The 17,944-nt window shown below is 35.1% G+C and overlaps 1 protein-coding gene across 1 annotated transcript; it reads right to left on the bottom strand.

Moving 5' to 3' along the window:
- Positions 1 to 2,714: 2,714 nt before the first annotated feature.
- LOC108732232 lies at positions 2,715 to 17,624 on the bottom strand. The gene is made up of 12 exons (XM_025973912.1): positions 17,237 to 17,624; positions 14,206 to 17,166; positions 13,904 to 14,082; positions 13,289 to 13,578; positions 12,420 to 12,664; positions 10,414 to 10,566; positions 8,149 to 8,335; positions 7,940 to 8,083; positions 7,692 to 7,864; positions 5,418 to 5,799; positions 4,999 to 5,175; positions 2,715 to 3,290 (listed from the first exon to the last, which is right to left on the bottom strand). The coding sequence occupies exons 1-12, from the start codon at positions 17,294 to 17,296 to the stop codon at positions 3,157 to 3,159; spliced, it is 5,085 nt and encodes a 1,694-aa protein (XP_025829697.1). The 5' UTR covers positions 17,297 to 17,624; the 3' UTR covers positions 2,715 to 3,156.
- Between the last annotated feature and the right edge of the window lie 320 nt (positions 17,625 to 17,944).

Raw genomic sequence — 17,944 nt, 5'->3', positions numbered from 1 at the left:
TTTTTGTTTTTGATTCTACGAATTAAGCCAACTCGCAGTCATATGCGTAATCCCGTACTGCGCAGCAACTTTCCGAACACAATTAAAGCTCCCTCTGTATCTGTATTATGTACCTACCTAAATTATATTTACCGACTCATTGGACTGTTCAGTTTTCTATGTGATTATCATGGAAAAGATTACTTCTTTAAGCATATTCGGGTATATCTCGTAAACAAGAATAGTACATTACGTATCGAAGGAAGAAACAGGGTTATTTCAGACTGCATGTGAATTGCAAACATGGAGTCTGAGACAACCCTGTTTCTTCCCGAGGTACGTATACTATTTTTGTCACGTTTGTGCGGAAAGCTCGTTATTAAATTGATAGTTGGCGAAATAAAATAAGAGTAAATGATTTAGAGGTTAGAAAGACTTTGTCATTGAACAGCTGATTTCTGCGCATGCCCATAAACTTGAGCGCATGCGCTCAAAAGACTAATTTCATTGCCTCCCGACTAAAACACGGCTGAAAAGAGGCCATTTCTTCCCTATTTCATAGCACGCAAAACGAGTTTTCCGCGCTAACATGACAAAAAAGCATAGGTACACTAAAGGGCCTACTATTAATCAAGCAAGAAACCCGTAACGATCCATATTCTTGAAATTCAAAGAGTATACAGGTGAAGCAAAAAAAGTGTCTGAGGCTGAAATAAGAAATGATGAATTTATAAAGCTGACAAGAGAAATAAGAGGCGATCTAAAATAACTACGGAAAAAAAAATCAAGAATTAAGAGACGAAATTAAAATGATTAAAGCCTAGCAGCCTAATAGTAAGCCGTTGATATTTAGTTGTTTCACAATCGTCACTCTTTACATTTTCCAGCATAATTGTAACCGCTATTTCAACTTCTGTTTTTTTTTTACAAAGTTTTTTATCTCACTATGCGATTCCCTATTGCCACGAGGTAAATTGCTACTTTAGGTTTATTGTTAATTATTTATTTTATTTATCTGATTATTGTATGTTTTTATTATTTTGTCGTGACCGGGCCCAAGGTATTAACACGATACGAAAGGCGAGATTGGAAAACAATAACAACATTATTAAATAGTAAAGTAAAATAAATATGAGATTCAAAAAGATACAAATTATAAATGGTTTTAGAGTTAGTTAGTTGTCAAGTAATTTAGATAGATAACATTACAAATAAAAATTGAACAAAAAGGTTTATAAAAAGTTACTTCCTCTCAATGCAGATCGACACACTTTAATAGTTAACAAAATCCCTTAGGTACTGTTCGTTTCAAGAAGTTGGAGATATGCCCCTTCCCTTTATTAGAATGCGCCGTACGGCGTAGCATAATTCCAAATTCAATCATGTTTGTCTGCGAAGCTCATTTCTCCACCCATCATCGAGCGAGAACTAGACAAAAGTGTACAGTACCATTCGCAAATTTATTTAAACTGCCTCGTTAAAATTTAAGAATATGCTTTTTTTAAAAGCATATTAAGCCAAAAATGATCACAACTGAATTAACTTAACGCTCTACTCACCTATAAAATTTTTGCTTTGTTTTCTATTATGAATTTATATACATTTTTGTTTTGAGAAATTGCTAAACATTTTCGTCTAGTACTGTACAGTTCTAGCCGATCTCCTAAGACCGCCCATCGAGAGCTCTGCTCGTTCAAGCTTGTTCCAACTATTTCTGTCTTGCTCACGCCTAGTGTGCATTCTTTCTATCTTCGCGCAGATTTCTTATAGATCACAATTCAAACAAATTGAAATGGGTTGTACGTTGATAGCAGCGTTACAATCATCTTGACCAGGAGCTGATGCCATCAACACTTTGGGTTTCTTACCGGTTATCAGGTAAGGGTAGTCTTTTCGTTAGCGTTTCCGAATCGACTGTCCGTGTTTAGTCCTTCGATCCCCGTTCACGCACTAAACTTTTTGTACATAGTTTAACATGAGTCATTCATTGGTTCTAGGAACTTCTTTTATTTAGCTGATTTAGTGAAACTGATGAAATTTCTGATACTAACTAGGTTAGAAACTTTCTTTGTCTTTTTCAATGACTTCATGAAGTTCTATAATTTTCACAGTAACCAGAACTATCGAATTTGCGTTAATTTCTGCCTAAAGGTGTATATTTGGAGCGCGGCATTGTACGGGTGCGAAACATGGACAGTGGGCGCGGCGTAAAAGAAAAGGTTAGAAGCTTTCGAAATGTGGTGTTATTGGCGAATGATGAGGATATCGTGGATAGAAAATGTTAGAAATGCAAAGGTATTAGAAAGAGTAGGAAAACAGAGGACTGTATGGATGTAAATAAAAAATAGGCGAGATAGGTTGGTAGGACACCTTCTCAGGCATGAAGGTCTAGTCAGAGACATATTAGAGGCAGAAACAGGAGTTAGAAGGGGTAGAGGTAGACCTAGGTTAGATTACTATTCGCGAATAGTTAAGGATGTGGGTTGTTCTAGTTTTAGGGAGATTCGAAGTTTAATTCAGGATAGGAAAGAGTGGAGGTATGTGTCCAACCAGTTCTAGGACTGATGATGATGACATAGATAATTATTTGAAAAAATTATTTTCGCTTACATTGTTGCAGAATGCCAATGTGCCTATTTTGCAAGTATAAATAGAGGTTTATTTTTTCCACATCAAGCTACTGAACTCCATAGGTATTTAAAATAAGTAAAACATGTTTGTAATATTGACAACTATTTATTGTATTTACAACCAGGTACTTCTCATAAACTAACAATAATAAGTAGACACATATACCGTATGCGAAAGTGCCGATTCCGTATACCCAGATCTAGATCCGCTCTTTCGCATACGGTATAATAACGAAGTTCAATTAAGCGCTAATAAAATAAATGTAATTTATATGTTTAGCAGCTTCCAATCTTTATATGTAATGGTTCTTAAGTTCATAAGCATATATTCTCGAAATTGTAGTAAATAAATCTATATATTTAAACGTTTTCTTTATCGTTAACTTTTAACACAAAAAAGAACGAAAAATAAATATTATGTTCTTTGTTAAAGAGAACCACATTGTAGTAGTCAAAATGTTACATAGCATTAATAAATAACAATTAACACAATCTATTAATATATGAAGATATACAATATTGTATATATATATATTTGAATTAATTACTATGAGAGAGAATGTTTCTCCATGGTTTTCTCGATCCATTCCCTGTAATGGGAGACTCTCACATACACACCTGGTTTATTTGCCAAACCACATCGTTGACCCCAAGACGTGATTCCATATAGAGAAAAATACCCTGTAATAAAAAAATAATAAAGATTGTTAAAGGTGTATGTTTGTAGCGCGGTGCTGGCGGGTGCGAAACATGGGCGGTTGGCGTGGTGGAAAAGAAAAGGTTAGAAGCGTTCGAAATGTGGTGTTACAGGCGAATGATGAAGATACCGTGGATAGAGAAGGTTAGAAATGATGAGGTATTAGAAAGAATGGGAGAACATATGGAAGTCAATAAGAAATAGGCGAGATAGGTTAGTAGGACACCTTCTCAGGCATGAAGGTCTAGTCAGAGATATATTAGATGCAGAAACGGGAGTTAGGAGGGTTAGAGGTAGACCTAGATTAGATTACTATTCGGAAATAGTTAAGGATGTGGGTTGTTCTAGCTTTGGGGAAATGCTAAGATTAGCTCAGGATAGGAAAGAGTGGAAGTGCGTGTCCAACCAGTCATAGGACTGACGACCTTATGATGATGAAATATATATAATAACGTGTGTGGTGTCATACGACACCCTGTAGGAACGATGTTTCTTATGACAAATATCTATTAATTATAAATTTTGGTCAAGGTATTTTGTAAGAAAAAAATGACAATAAACAACTACATATTCGTTCCGTAGGCGCTTTCTATTCACAATATTTCGGAATGACAATTTTAGGACTGTCGGTCATTAGTAACAGGAAGTTTTTTAAAATGACTATTGAATATATTCACCAGATGGCAGACTAATCGAATCTATCTCGTCGGCTTTCTCCCTCTCCCTCTACTAGCAGTAACTTGGAGGAAGGGAGATTTCAACAACCACATTCAATTTTTGGGCAGCGTTGCATGACCTATGAAAATTTTCCCTAGACGTAGGAAATTTAGAGCGAACTTACAAATAAACGAAAGGATATTTTTACTTAATTTATAAAAAAATTTAAATTCTTTTTGTTTAAAGGTTACTTGCACTTTAAAAATGTCTTTAAATACCTACTTGTGAATAACCAGAGAAAAAAAAGTATTTTTTCATTATGCCAAATAATTTTTTTTTGTTTAAATATCCCTTTTTCGTTATAAGAATCTTCAGGGAAGTATAAGGAAATTTCAGATAAAATACTTCGGAATAATAATTGGAGCTGATTTTTGCTACATAGGTTAGCTAAGGTTAGGTTAGGTTAGGTTAGGTTAGGTTAGGTTAGGTTAGGTTAGGTTAGGTTAGATTAGGTTAGGTTAGGTTAGGTTAGGTTAGGTTAGGTTAGGTTAGGTTAGGTTAGGTTAGGTTAGGTAACGTGCGATAAGAAAATTCCTCTTGATAAGTTGTCGTAACTCATCAAATTTAAGTAAACCATTTCTGAACAAGTACCAGCATTGCAATAGACAGATAACATGCTAAGCAGATTGGTTCAGAAATTTTATGGTTTTGGTTATGGAAAGGATTTAATTTAAACTTGTAGCATGTTGATTTTAGTTACTAAAAGCCCCTTTCGAACATATGTCGTTCTATTACATGCGTTTTCCTTACTTAGAAACCATTAAACGCATAGCACAGAGAAAAACATATTCTTCTTGATGTTTTACAATTATTAAAAATTCAAAAATTGATAAAATCAAATGATAGCATTGACAAACAAAAGAATTATAAACATTTTATAACAATTTAAGAAACACGTTTTTTGAGTTACTGTCAATGAGGAAGAAAACAAAATTATGCGTTATAGTTGGATAAGTGAAAAGTCTTTTTTCTTACCCTCATGTAAACACGCTAGAGGCCCACCGCTGTCTCCATCACAGGCATCTTGTCCTTCGTCCAAATATCCGGCACACACCATTCCATCTGTTATTGCAGTACCATAAACGTGTGGCATTTTGCAAACAGGATCGGCTTGAATTGGTACCCATGTTGCCATTAAATCTCGTGAATATGCTAAACATGCAAGAGAGTTTCAAAATATGAAGATTGGAAAAACTTTGGCGGTTGTTGTAGAACAAACAGAATAGCTCAAAACTTTCTTCAGTCCCTGAAGAAGGTAACTTTGTTACCGAAAAGTGCTTCGGACAACTACAGTGTCTTGTTTTGGCGTTGGGGTTTTGAGCTATTCTGTTTGTTCTAAGAGAGTTTCAGTCAAAATAAAAAGCAATAGGTAATACGAGAATATATCAGCTTACCCGATTTTCCGCTTTTCGTCGAACCAAATCCGGATATGGTACAATTCATCCACGGAATATACTCGGCATCCTTTTCAGGAAGACAAATTGGTTGGACGTCTTTAGTTAAAATAAACCCTTTGCCTTTTAGTTTCACAAGGGCGATGTCGTTGTTCATTTTGCCTCCTTTCCGGAACCCTTCGTGGACGTAGTACTCATCAATGAATGCTTCTTGTTCAGTTCCTTCGTCAAGATCTACATTATAATCTCCGGCCACAACGAAATACGATCCCTTTTGATATCCATCAAGACAGTGGGCGGCTGTCAGAACGAATTTGTCGGATATAACAACCGCTCCGCACCAGTGAGACGACTTAAACTTGTTCTTGACACGAATACTAGCCTGAAAAGTCATTTTAACTAAGTTGTTTGGATACACAGAAGGGATTTAGCGATTTCTAACTAAATTTTTCAAAAATTATCGATTTTGATTGACGGTCCGCTCATATTGAAAAATCTTGATCGAGAAACAAATCGATATTAAAACAATTATTATAGTGGAACTTGGTTATAACGACATCGGTTATAATGACAACTCTGATGTAACGTTAGTTTTTAATAGTCCAGCAAATTTACAATTCTAACCAACGCTAAAACAACAAACATGGATACAATCTTCCAGCATTGGAGATGGAAAGACCTCTGCAGAAGATCGCCACTCATGCTAGCGATACGTTAGGAGGCAACCCCAGCCGACGACGGCTCTTAGACCCGAATTAGAACAATGCAATTAGTGATTCGATGTCCAAGAGAATAGGTACTTTCAGAATGTCATTTGCCCAGACTGCCCGTATTTCAATGGGAATCAATGGAAAATTTGTAAATTCCATTCAAAACCATTTGGCATAAATGGAAAAATAATTATTTCCATTTACAATATAATTCCATTAATATTTACATAGGAAAAATTTCCATTGATTTTCAATGGGAACCAATGCAAAATTTGTTAATTCTATATAAAACCATTCATAAATAAATAGATAGATAAATAGAAAATCAATTGTTTCCATTTTGAATAATTCCATTAATATTCTTATCGTTAGATATGAATGGAAAAGTTTTATTTCCCAAAGAATTCCAATGAAATAATTAATTAAGAAATGAAATATTTTTTGGTTTTTGAATTATTTATTTATAAAATCTGTTTCGTTACATGGATTTTAGTTTCATCAGTCTCGTTCGAAACGATTAACAATAGGTGTGATTAATGTTTGTATGTTATTTAATTCTGAATGAGATATTTGCATGCGTACACATTTAAATTGAATATTATTAAATGGTCTCAAAAATATATCCATCCACTATTTCCAAGTCATAAACCCGCTGATATTATATTATTCTTACGAATAGTTTAGGGTAATTCGTTTATTATAACCATTAATGGCCACATACTATTAGCCTTTTTCGATACAGTTTTTGCTTGCCCAGGTGCAAGAGTAGTGATATTGCCAATTAGGTGGCGGAAAATCAATAATCTAGTTTTACCTATGCGTGCATGTTGGGGTACGTGAGGGACCACCACGGCAGTAGAGTGAGAGACAAGCAAGGTAGTAAGACGTTTGATTAAAACGGTACAAGTATATTTCATTTAGACATTGAGCATTTTTGCTCAAAAAAGACGGAGGACGTATTTATGGTGATTACACGAAGACGTATGTATTTTGGAAGACGCGATACATTGAATATTGTATATAAGTTGTATATATTTAGTTCCTGTTTGTTACTCGTTTTGCTGTTTGCTGTTTATATTCATTATTATGTTTATTATATATGTATTCAACTACCCGGAGCCTTTTATTAAACAACCCCTAGACAAGTGAATAAGCCTACATTAGAAGCATTGTTTTATGATTTTGAACCATGCCAGAATATAGAGGAGGCCGAAGTCATCTGTGAGAGTGATGTAGTTTTATCAGAAGCAAGTGAAAAAAAAATCTAAACACAATGATGAAGAGCCAAACATGTGCCTTGGTTCAGGTACCTGAAGAACCAAATTCTCAACAAAATAATATGGATTATGGAAAGAAGCATGCTGATGAAGTTCCAATGGAACGCAATGGGATTTCCATTGCTCAACGCCCATTGAGTTCAGGAATGAGAATCCCATTGGCAATTCTCCATGTATTACCATTAATTACTATCAGTGGTAATTAAATGGCATTTTTTTAATGGAAATTGAATGGAAATTTTTCCTACGGGTGTACTATAGTTTGAAAATAAAAGTTAAAAACTTACCTGCCAGGGATAATCTCCTCTTCGAGCTTTAGACCCTTGTACCACTCTTTCATGAATAGAATCATTTTCTAGGAAGATGTCGTCATTTCTGTATCCACATCGTTTCGGAAGAGCTGACGAGGGAAGAAAATTTTCTAAAGCGTCGTCGTTAAATTTGGCGTTCCTTTCACTTCCTAAATAAACCAATAAATTCCGTTTAAACTAACATATTTTCGAAAAAAACATGCCATTTATAAATCAATAAGTACCTGATATATCATAGCTGTTGCAAATAACTCCAACATCTTCAGAATGTTCGCAATTGTGTTCTCCCCAATTCCAATGTTGACATTGTTCGAGTTTGCTTTCATTTCCTTGGCAAAACACTTGATCCAACCAAATTGGACCTTCCCCTAGGAGATTACAACAACCACTTTACACGATCAAAAAATACCAATGGGGTTATTGATGATTTTACCTGGGCCAAAGTAGCCATCTTTGGCGGCAGATGCTCTACCATAATATCCCAAAGATTTGCAAACAACTTTCGCTGCATCGTCGTTGAAATCGTCATCGCAAACCGACCCCCATATACCATGATATTTCACTTCTATCCGTCCTTCCCTATTTGATCGTCCTCCTACAAGTCTGATTTCCGTTGGAGCCTATTAAATAGCCATTTAAAAATGTTTAGAGCATAGAACTAATACCAATTCTTATGAACTGCGACTATTCATTACTGACTAATGAATCAGTTCATTAAAAGGAAAGCAGTTAAAGTATGAATGATGTTTTTCTTTCGTTTTTGTACTCTTTGGTAGTAGTTTTACCAAAAAATAAGCGAAAAGTAGGTTAATCCATTATTATTTGTTCTTAAAATCGCGCTCCATTTATCTGCTGACCGACAACATGCTACTGTATGTAGGTACATTTTCCCTGCCAAATATGAGAAATATTAAACAACGATGCAACTCTATTTTCTTTCCTTTAAGCAATCTATTATTGATTATGGCTGTTTGAAGATATAAAGTTAAATGGAAAAAAAAACCACAAACTAAAAGAGTAATTTGAAAGGAGGCAGATTGTTGTTCGTCTAAGATGTACTAAAAATACAATTAAAGTACCTACTGAAAAACATTCATAGAAACGTATAAGTCTGAAAGCAGTTTCTGACTTTTTTCTGGAAATAAGTCGCCCCTTTTCGACAACTAGGAAGTCAAATAACTCAAGTTGGAAATTAGCAGATACGTAAAAGGAACAATAGCCCACGGTAGCGTCACACTTAATAAATAGAAACAACTTTTGTGCTCTGGAACGGTTTATTTGAATTCCGAAAAAAGGTATTAAAAGCATACTCGGTATGTCTGAAGCACGGCTCTGTAGGTACTGTATCAAGCGCGACAAAAAAGAAACATATAAGATGGGGAGATGGGGTCTTATTAAAGGGATGGTGAAAATACTGTACTTAGAGATAGAGATAGATAAGGCGAAGGGGTGTTGGAGAAAGTAGGAGAAAAGAAGATACTTTGGAAGTCAATAAGGATGTGAAGACAGTCTGGTGGGAATAGTTAGAGAGGTATTGGAATCAGAAACTGCAATAAAAAGGGGCCGAAGAAGATCAAGACTAAATTAGTGTTTGTCAAGAGTTAAGGTTGTGGTATGTTCCAGTTATCAAACAATGCGATTATAAGCGCAGAAAAATGAAGGAAGCGGGTCTTTGGCCTGACGACGTTGTAATGATGAAGTGCACAGAGCACCTTTTCAATATCCCAAAAGAACCTAAGGTGTAAAATAAAATAATTCGAAGTGGTCTGTATTCCGTCGAGACTGCCAGACGCGGATCGCGATTTCGATCTTTTTGGATCTCATCAGCGCGTCGCAGTCAGCTCTGACAGAACACAGACCAACTTTTACCTGCTGCATTAACAGCGCGTTTTAGAAAATACCACAAATGACGCGGTAAACGCCATCTGTAGTACGATGCTACATTTTAGGATTACGTATGCTCCAACAAAGTCCATTTAAATATATGGATATATACTTGCTGAAACGAATCCCGGCGCAGCCAACCTCAACGTGATAGGCACGTTACCATAATCGAATAAAATAATTCGAAATGATGTGTATTCTGTCGATGGCGTTTACTGCGCCATTTGTGATATTTTCTAAAACGCGCTGTTAAGGCAGCAGGTGAAAGTTGGTCTGTGTTCTGTCGGAGCTGTCTGCGACGCGCTGATGAGATCCAAAAAGATCGAAATCGCGATCCGCGTCTGGCAGTTTCGACAGAATACAGACCACTTCGAATTATTTTATTCGATTATGGTAACGTGCCTATCACGTTGAGGTTAGCTACGCCGGGATTCGTTTCAGCAAGTAGATATCCATATATTTAAATGGACCTTGTTGGAGTATACGTAATCCTAAAATGTAGCATCGTGCTACAGATGGCGTTTACCGCGCCATTTGTGGTATTTTCAAACCTAAAGTGTGTTGCCCGTTTACTAAAAAAATCCAAAAACCTAAAGAATTGCAATAAAATTCCTAAAAGTGCTAACCTACATGTATATATCTCTTTAGTAGGTACTTTTGTTGTATTACGTGTGTCAGGTATAACTATAAATCTTGAAGGGTTGTTAAAATTCGTCAGTTCATTTTTGTATTTTGCATTTTTTTTTCGAGCTTTGCCCTTATGGGTAAGCTCTTTTTTCCAACATTGAAATTAAGAGGAAATTGGCGTCCTTACCTTACAAAGTTCGCTACTTTCGTCCGACTGATCTTTGCAATCGTACACATCATCACAAACGAAAATGAAAGGGATGCACTCCTGACCTGTTGCACATTGCCATGAGTCACTGGAACACTTTTCTTGTGGTGTTTTACAGACGACTCCGACAATCTATCAAATAAAAGAACGTAGAAAAATGGGCCATGGTTACGTACACTCAGCATATTTATGGTCATTTAAATTTGAATTAGAAACATATTACTTCACTACAATTCAAACCGTTTCTCAAGAAGATACATCTTAACATATAGGTACATGGAAATAGAAACACTTCTTTAATTTCTTTAATATTCTGATTAAAATATATTATAACGGCCTTTGTTTCATGAGTCATAATTGAAGTTTGATGGCCTATTAGACGTTTTAGAAAAGTTTTAATCATTTGACAAGTTGGTTAAAATGAGAAGCTAACAATAAACTGGTTTTTTACAGAGATATGATTTATTTGAAATACTTGTATTTAAAATGCAAATACAAAATAAAAAATACCTATTTTTATCTTGCATTTAAATACTTTTTTGAGAAAAGCATTTTGTATTTTATGTAATGTGCCTTTCCAATTTTTATCTGTAAAATGCAAAAACTATATGAAATGACGAATGAAAGTTGCTAACATTGACCATTGAAGGTATTAGAAGCTTGAGAAGGAGACAAAGAGAAATTCCATGAATGTCTTCTAATTGTTTAACTGAACAGAGCTCAAAAATTTCTAAACTTGAAAATGGAAAATCTAAAATAATGGTTAAATGTCATGGTCCATGGAATTTTGAAGTTCCAAATTGATATCAACACCTACCAAATCACCACTTATCCTACCTTTAGCTAGGAATTACGAAATTCTATGAATGACGAAACAGCTCGCAAATTCAATATCGAATGGATCTACGTCAGCTATGTAAAACTGAAAACTACAAGATATTGTGGTGTTCTAATAAATGCGTATAATCCAAAATTCTTAAAAAACGTTTCGAAAATCTTCACTTAGAAGAACTTAGATGAACCCAAAGCTAAAGAAAGTATGGATTCCATTTCTTTCTCTTATTACAATATGTAAAAGATCAGAAACGAAATGGGGTTGTAAGTATCTTTATATAGAATTATTTGCAACCCTATTTTGGCTCTGTTCTTTCATGCTAGAGAAACTATTTTGGCATTAGTGTTTTTAGACAAACTCCCATATTTAAAAAATGAGTAAATGCATGTATGGTTTCTTAAAAAACATTTTAAGACGAAGTAAATATAGAAAATTAAATAGGTAGCTACTTCAAAAAAGTATTTTGAAAATACTTATTTTGCAATAAAGCATTTAAAATACAAAATACAACATTTTGCACATCTCTAGTTATTTATTATTTTGCACATTTTGTGGTGGTGATGTTTAGTGCAGGATTTACGCTTAGGCCCGTGAGGGCTGAGCTTAAGACGGCAAAATTTTAGAAGCGCGACAATTTTTGAGACGAAATTTTTTTAGGATTGTCAATGCATTAAAATTAATGTAAATTAATTTTTATCACAAGAGATAACTTCAAACTAATGAGAAAAATAGTTGCTGCTATCATGTCCTCTCCGGGAATCGAACCCGGGTCCCTGACTTTACGCCCCATTGCTCTACCCCTAATAATAATGGCGGGAGCGTGTTTTCTTTTAAAATAAGACAGCTATTTAATTTAAAATGCATTTTCTTCTGACCACTTACTGCATTTAAGAGCATTACACTGTCTAAATAAGTTGCTTCTTAAATTTTATTGATAAGCTAGTTAATAACAATTTGTTTTGATGCGTTTAAAAATATATTCAAACATTCAAAAGTGTACAACTTTCAATTTATTAGCTATGGTTATGTAATTAAGTGTAAGTATAGGTCTTTAATTTTCAATTTCGAAATCTTTCGACTTTTTTCTAGTCATCTAATAGGCCCACCAACTTTAAAAGCTATGTATAAAGGCATAGGAAATTGCACTTACTTCTTGATCTTCGCAATTATGAATTCCCCAACCGTTGAAGTTACAATCCCTTAATGATGTTTCGTTACCCAAGCAAGAAACGTCATCCATTAGATAGAAAGTGTTATTATCATTTAAGTCATCCCCATAGTAGCTGTTACCTTTTACATCCAATGCGCCCATTTCATAACCTAATTCTTTGCAGACCACATCTGCATCAGTTTGCCCAAATTGATCATCACAAATGTAGCCCCATTTTCCAAACACTAAAATACACCATCAAATGACAACAGATATTGCATTTATCACTTTACAGATAAGTACTAAAAAAATGGAAATAGAAATCCTGCATCTTATACAATACAGAAGCGTTAAAATTGGTAATTTACAGAATCAGCCAATTGAATTATTCTAATGAATTTCCCATATTGACATGAAGATTTATATAAAACAAAAAGCTACCAGGAATATGCTCATAAACAGGGCTTTAATGAAGCAGCAAGGAGGCAAAAAGCCCCTTGGTCTCAAACTGTTGAATCAGACCATGATATGGAATGACCTAAAGTTCCCGTTCCTATTCATGGTAAAACGTTTGCTGGTAGGCAAAAGGGACACGCAAGGTCATCCAGAAATTTAACCTGTTTCACTTGCTTTTGTTGAAAACTACAGATTTGAAACATGTTTAGTTCAGTAGATTATTAATTAAAATGACTGATAAGATCGAAGCAATTGTCGTTGAGTGTTGATTTAGCTTTAAACAAATCATGTTGGCATTACCTTCCATAAAATTGATCTTTTCAAACATTTCTTCTCCAAACACTGACCTACCTTTTGTACACATTCATAGAAAAATTGTAGAAGCTAACACTGCACATCATTACACATCTTACCTTTAACTTCTACTCGTCCTTCATAGGGATGTTCACTGCCGGCAAGTCGTACTTCGTAATCCAAATCTTCTTTACTGCATCCTTTCTCGTCTTCTCTTCCACCACAATCGTTTATCCCATCGCAAATTTTATTTTGGTCAATACACTTTTGGTTTTTACATATATATTTATTGGTACAATCAACGACGTGTTCCATTGATTCATAATAACTGTATGCGGAAGAAGGAATGATAGCACCAGATAGCCCTACGTTAGTATCCGTTAGAAGACACACTCCGCCATTGTCTTTTCTAAAAGATAGAATAGCATACATACTATGCAATTATTTAAATAATAAGGGATTAATTTAAAATTATAAATATTTTTTATTTTATTTACTAACATCGTATTACTTATAAAATTTGAAAGTCTATGATCACCCAAACTAATTTATTATTTCAATTCGCTATAGAAAGAAACAGAAAGGGTAATCTGCAATATTTTTGGCATATCAAAATTTCATAAATACTTTAACTAATTGATAAATTTTATCGTCTTTTATCGTTAGTATAATCTTCTTTCAATTTTTAGATACCGAACTATACCTCTGGATTTTCTAAATTCTGAAAATCGTACCTATAACAAAATGATCTGCATACAAAGCCCTCCATTTCAGTACAGAGTTTTGCACAATTAGGTAAACTTATATTGGGAAATTTTTCCTTAGGATGAACACCTAACTTGGCATTTGGAGTCATAGCATATTTTTCTAAGTATCTTTCACAGTTAATTTCGTCACTTCCATCAGAGCAGTCCTGTTGATTTAGAAATGTAGTATAATATTACTGAACAATGAATATACATTCAACTACTTCTTTGATACGATCAACGCCTCTAGTTGGTAGTTAATATATCTATTTCTTTGTCATTTTACGTACCTTCGAACCGTCACAAACCATACTGGAAGGTACACACTCTTCCTCATCTGCACACCAAAAGGATTTCAAGGAACAAGAACCATTCCTCCTTCTTCCATCTAATGGAAGGGGACGAAGATGTTTTCTTGAACTAACAGTAGATGACGGAGGTATTCTCCAATCATGTTTTTGACTGGAAGCCATATCTTCTTCCTCCTCTTCTATTTGGCCTTGGAAATTATTGTCAGTGTTTGATTCATAACCGTCTGGTGAGCCTTCTGAAGTAGATTCCAGAAAAGGTGGCTGAAGTTCCTGATTAATACTATAAACCGATTTTGGAGTTTGAGAACTTCGATGAGTGCTATAATCTTCATAAGGAGGCTGAAGTTCCTGATGGATAGTATAACCCGGTGTTACAGGATGAGAATTCCTATTGGCACTGAAATCCCTAAAGGGAGGCTGGAGTTCCCTATCAATAGTGTAACTCCGGTACACTGATTGGATATTTTGGCCAGTACTGGAATGGTGAACGGGTGGTTGAAGTTGTTGGTTAGGGGTGTAGTGAGGATATAGTGGTTGGAGTGGTCTCTGAGTATTCGAATCTTCAAAAGGAGGTTGAAGCTCCTGCTTAATGGTATATTGCGGAGATACAGGTCGAAAATTGTGTTGAGTACTAGAATCCTCAATAGGAGGTTGAAGTTCCCGATGAATAGTGAAACCCGCTTCAGTACTCCCGCGAATTGTGGAATCTACAGTAGGTAGTTGAAGTTCTCGGTTAATGGTGTATTTTGGGAATGCAGGCTTCAAAGCAACATTATGTTCCGGAAAAGGAGGTTGAAGTTCTCGACTAATGCCATAACTATGAGGGGTACTCCCAAGATGATAATAATAGGTGTTTTGTTGTTCAGGTAATTGTTGATGAACTCTTAAAGGATTTGCTTGAGGACGCGGATTTCTTCCTCCATATGTAGTATAATAATAATTTTGCTGTGGAAATTGGTGTGCTCTATGTATAGGTAATGAAGTCGAAGAAGTATCTCTCCAGTCCTCAGCATTTACAACTTCTTGCCAGTTTTGGGACGACGCAGGCTTGGTTAGATAAGTACTTTTGTCTGTTGGCTGAGGTTCTCCTGCCTTCTGCTCATGACTAACACAGTGAACGTTGTATGGATAGTCACAAACCTTAATAACAGGATTAAATAATGTACCGGGACCACAATCCTGAACAAATGTTTGACCATTTGCACAGTTTAGAAATTTAGAACAGTCGAAGGGGTGAGGATGAACTCCCACAGCTCCTTCTGGACATTTTGGATTTGAGTGTATCTGATGAGTAGGAGGATAACCAATCCATTCATTGGACGAAAGTTGATTCGAACGGTTCGTTCTTAACTGATCATTGCCTTCTGTTCGAATTTCCCTGTAGCCAAAAGGCGTATTATTATTATGACTTACTGAAGTGCTATGGTGACCATCTTGAGATTCGCACGGATATTTATTACAGTAAGCCTTTATCACCGTCTGTGGTAAGCGAAATTGAGTTGTATAAATATAGGGTCTCCTGTAACCTAATGGCTTCAAATTGTGGTGACTGTGATGCCCATTGTGAGAATGATGCGGACCCTTTGTCCAATGTGCGCAATTTGCATTATGTGGATGGTCACAGTTGTTAATCTTTGTACTGTAGAGGGTTCCTGGAGGACAATCTCGTATATCTTCAGAACCATTTACGCAGTTAATAAATTTGGAGCAGTCGGTGTGATGTGGAATGAAACCATTAAAATCTGGGGGGCAAGTTATTTCGAGCTTTTCAGATTTGCTTTTTCTATTATTTTCGAGCATTTCTGTAGTTCTCGGGCCACTTATACATTTCACTTTGTGAGCGAAATCGCATTCTAGCGTCATCGGATTGAACATTGTACCGGGTGCGCAGTTTTGAACGAAACCACGACCTTTCCAGCAGTTCAAAAATTGATTACAAGACAGTGCATACACAAACTGTCCTGAAGCCATTTTGGGGCATTTGTTATAGGGTACAGGAGCTTTCTTGATAGTTGTTTCATATATTGAAGTACCAGAGACATGCAGCTCATCCTCTTCTCCAGGTGGAATGACTTCCTTTTTCAATTCTTTTTCGAAAGTGTTGGATACATGTTGGTTTTGGTTCTCCGCCTCCATGACCACTTGAATCTTTTCAGGAATGCCACAGTTGCGAACACATTGAGGTCGTAAAACTTCTTCATTTGAATCACTTCCACAATCACCGTTATAGCAACTGGGTTTTGTTTGAGAATGTATTGGAATCCACCTATTACTATTGCTTGGTACATATCCATAGCGAGTTGATGGAAAATTGGAATATGTTAACTCAGTAGTTACTTCAGTATGTCGATGGCTTGATGTAATAAAACTGTGAAATTGTTTTGACTTCCTGTTTGTAAATTTGGGCGGCAAAAGATGTTGTGATGGACTTCTTATTGTGGTTGTAAATTCTGTGTCTTCTACATCACTCACTTTTTGATCGAAAGTACTTTCACTTTCATTTTCTATAGTTTCCGAATAATCTTCGGAAGGTGAAAGTTCAGTGGTACCATTTTCGTCATCGTTATCATCATTGTGATCTCCGCGTTTAGGAGGAAAATGTGTTTTTTGATGATATGGTCTAAAGCCTTTCGTCCGAAATTCTGGATTTCTAGTTTGTTGTGGCCGATATTCTTCAGTTGTATCACCACTGTCGTCATTATATGATGTTGTGGTAGTGATATTTTTTAACATTGCCCATGACAAAATACGCGGCAGTTGCTTATATGTAATTATATTGTGGGTTGTATGTTCATTATCATTTTCGTTTTGATTCAAAACTTTACTGTAATTATGGTGTATGAGCAAATTGTTGTGTTTCTCTGGATCTTGCCATCCCAACGTTTTTATACCTAAAGTTGTCAAAGCTTTTTTGTTTGGATTTTGACCAGGCACGTATATCTTCAAATAAGAAAAACATTTCGAAGCATTGCAGATGAATAAAATAAAATCTATGTAATACGTTACTTACAGTTGAGCAAAGATTTCCTACACTAAATACCACTATTACTGCGCTCAACAATTTTGCCATTTCACTCTAAGATCTGACTTAGAGAATACACGAATTTCACAATTAAAATAGTACAAGTTCTACACAAAGATATTCGAACACGATTATTATCCGCAATAGAAGTATTTTATATGTTAATAACTATTTAAGTACATAAACGTTATCTTTTGATGGGTCGGAGTTCATATCAACGTAACTGTACTAGCTTTCCAAGTTGATTCATAACAACAATAAAGAAATCGCTCCACGAAATTTATCACTTTTCATATTTACTTAAACTTCTTCAGAATTAAATTTCTATCTACCTACCTATTAGGAAATATTAGTCAAATTACGTCAGATCTTATACAGAGAACATGAAAAAAAGTATAGCTGAATTTTTATTTTTAATAGTTTCTGAATGACAATGAAGACAACAACCAATGTAATAATTGGCTTCAATTTTTGTACTTTTTGATGTAATCGATATAATAGAATGCATTTATTTTAGAATCTATACGATAATATAATAACATTTATAGTGCTTCAAAATAATAGGTTCAAACCGTTCACATTTTACGTAAGTGAGACACAAAAAGTAAAGAGTAAGAAAGCACTTTACAAGCCTTTTTGCTTTCCAATTATCAAAATAACTAGATAAACAATTATTATTTATTTAGAAAATGTACC

This window comes from Agrilus planipennis, unplaced genomic scaffold, assembly GCF_000699045.2.
Source record: "Agrilus planipennis isolate EAB-ADULT unplaced genomic scaffold, Apla_2.0 scaffold30, whole genome shotgun sequence".
NCBI lineage: Eukaryota > Metazoa > Arthropoda > Insecta > Coleoptera > Buprestidae > Agrilus > Agrilus planipennis.
Note: the sequence above shows the minus strand (reverse complement) of the source record. Positions and strands in the feature narration are given on the sequence as shown.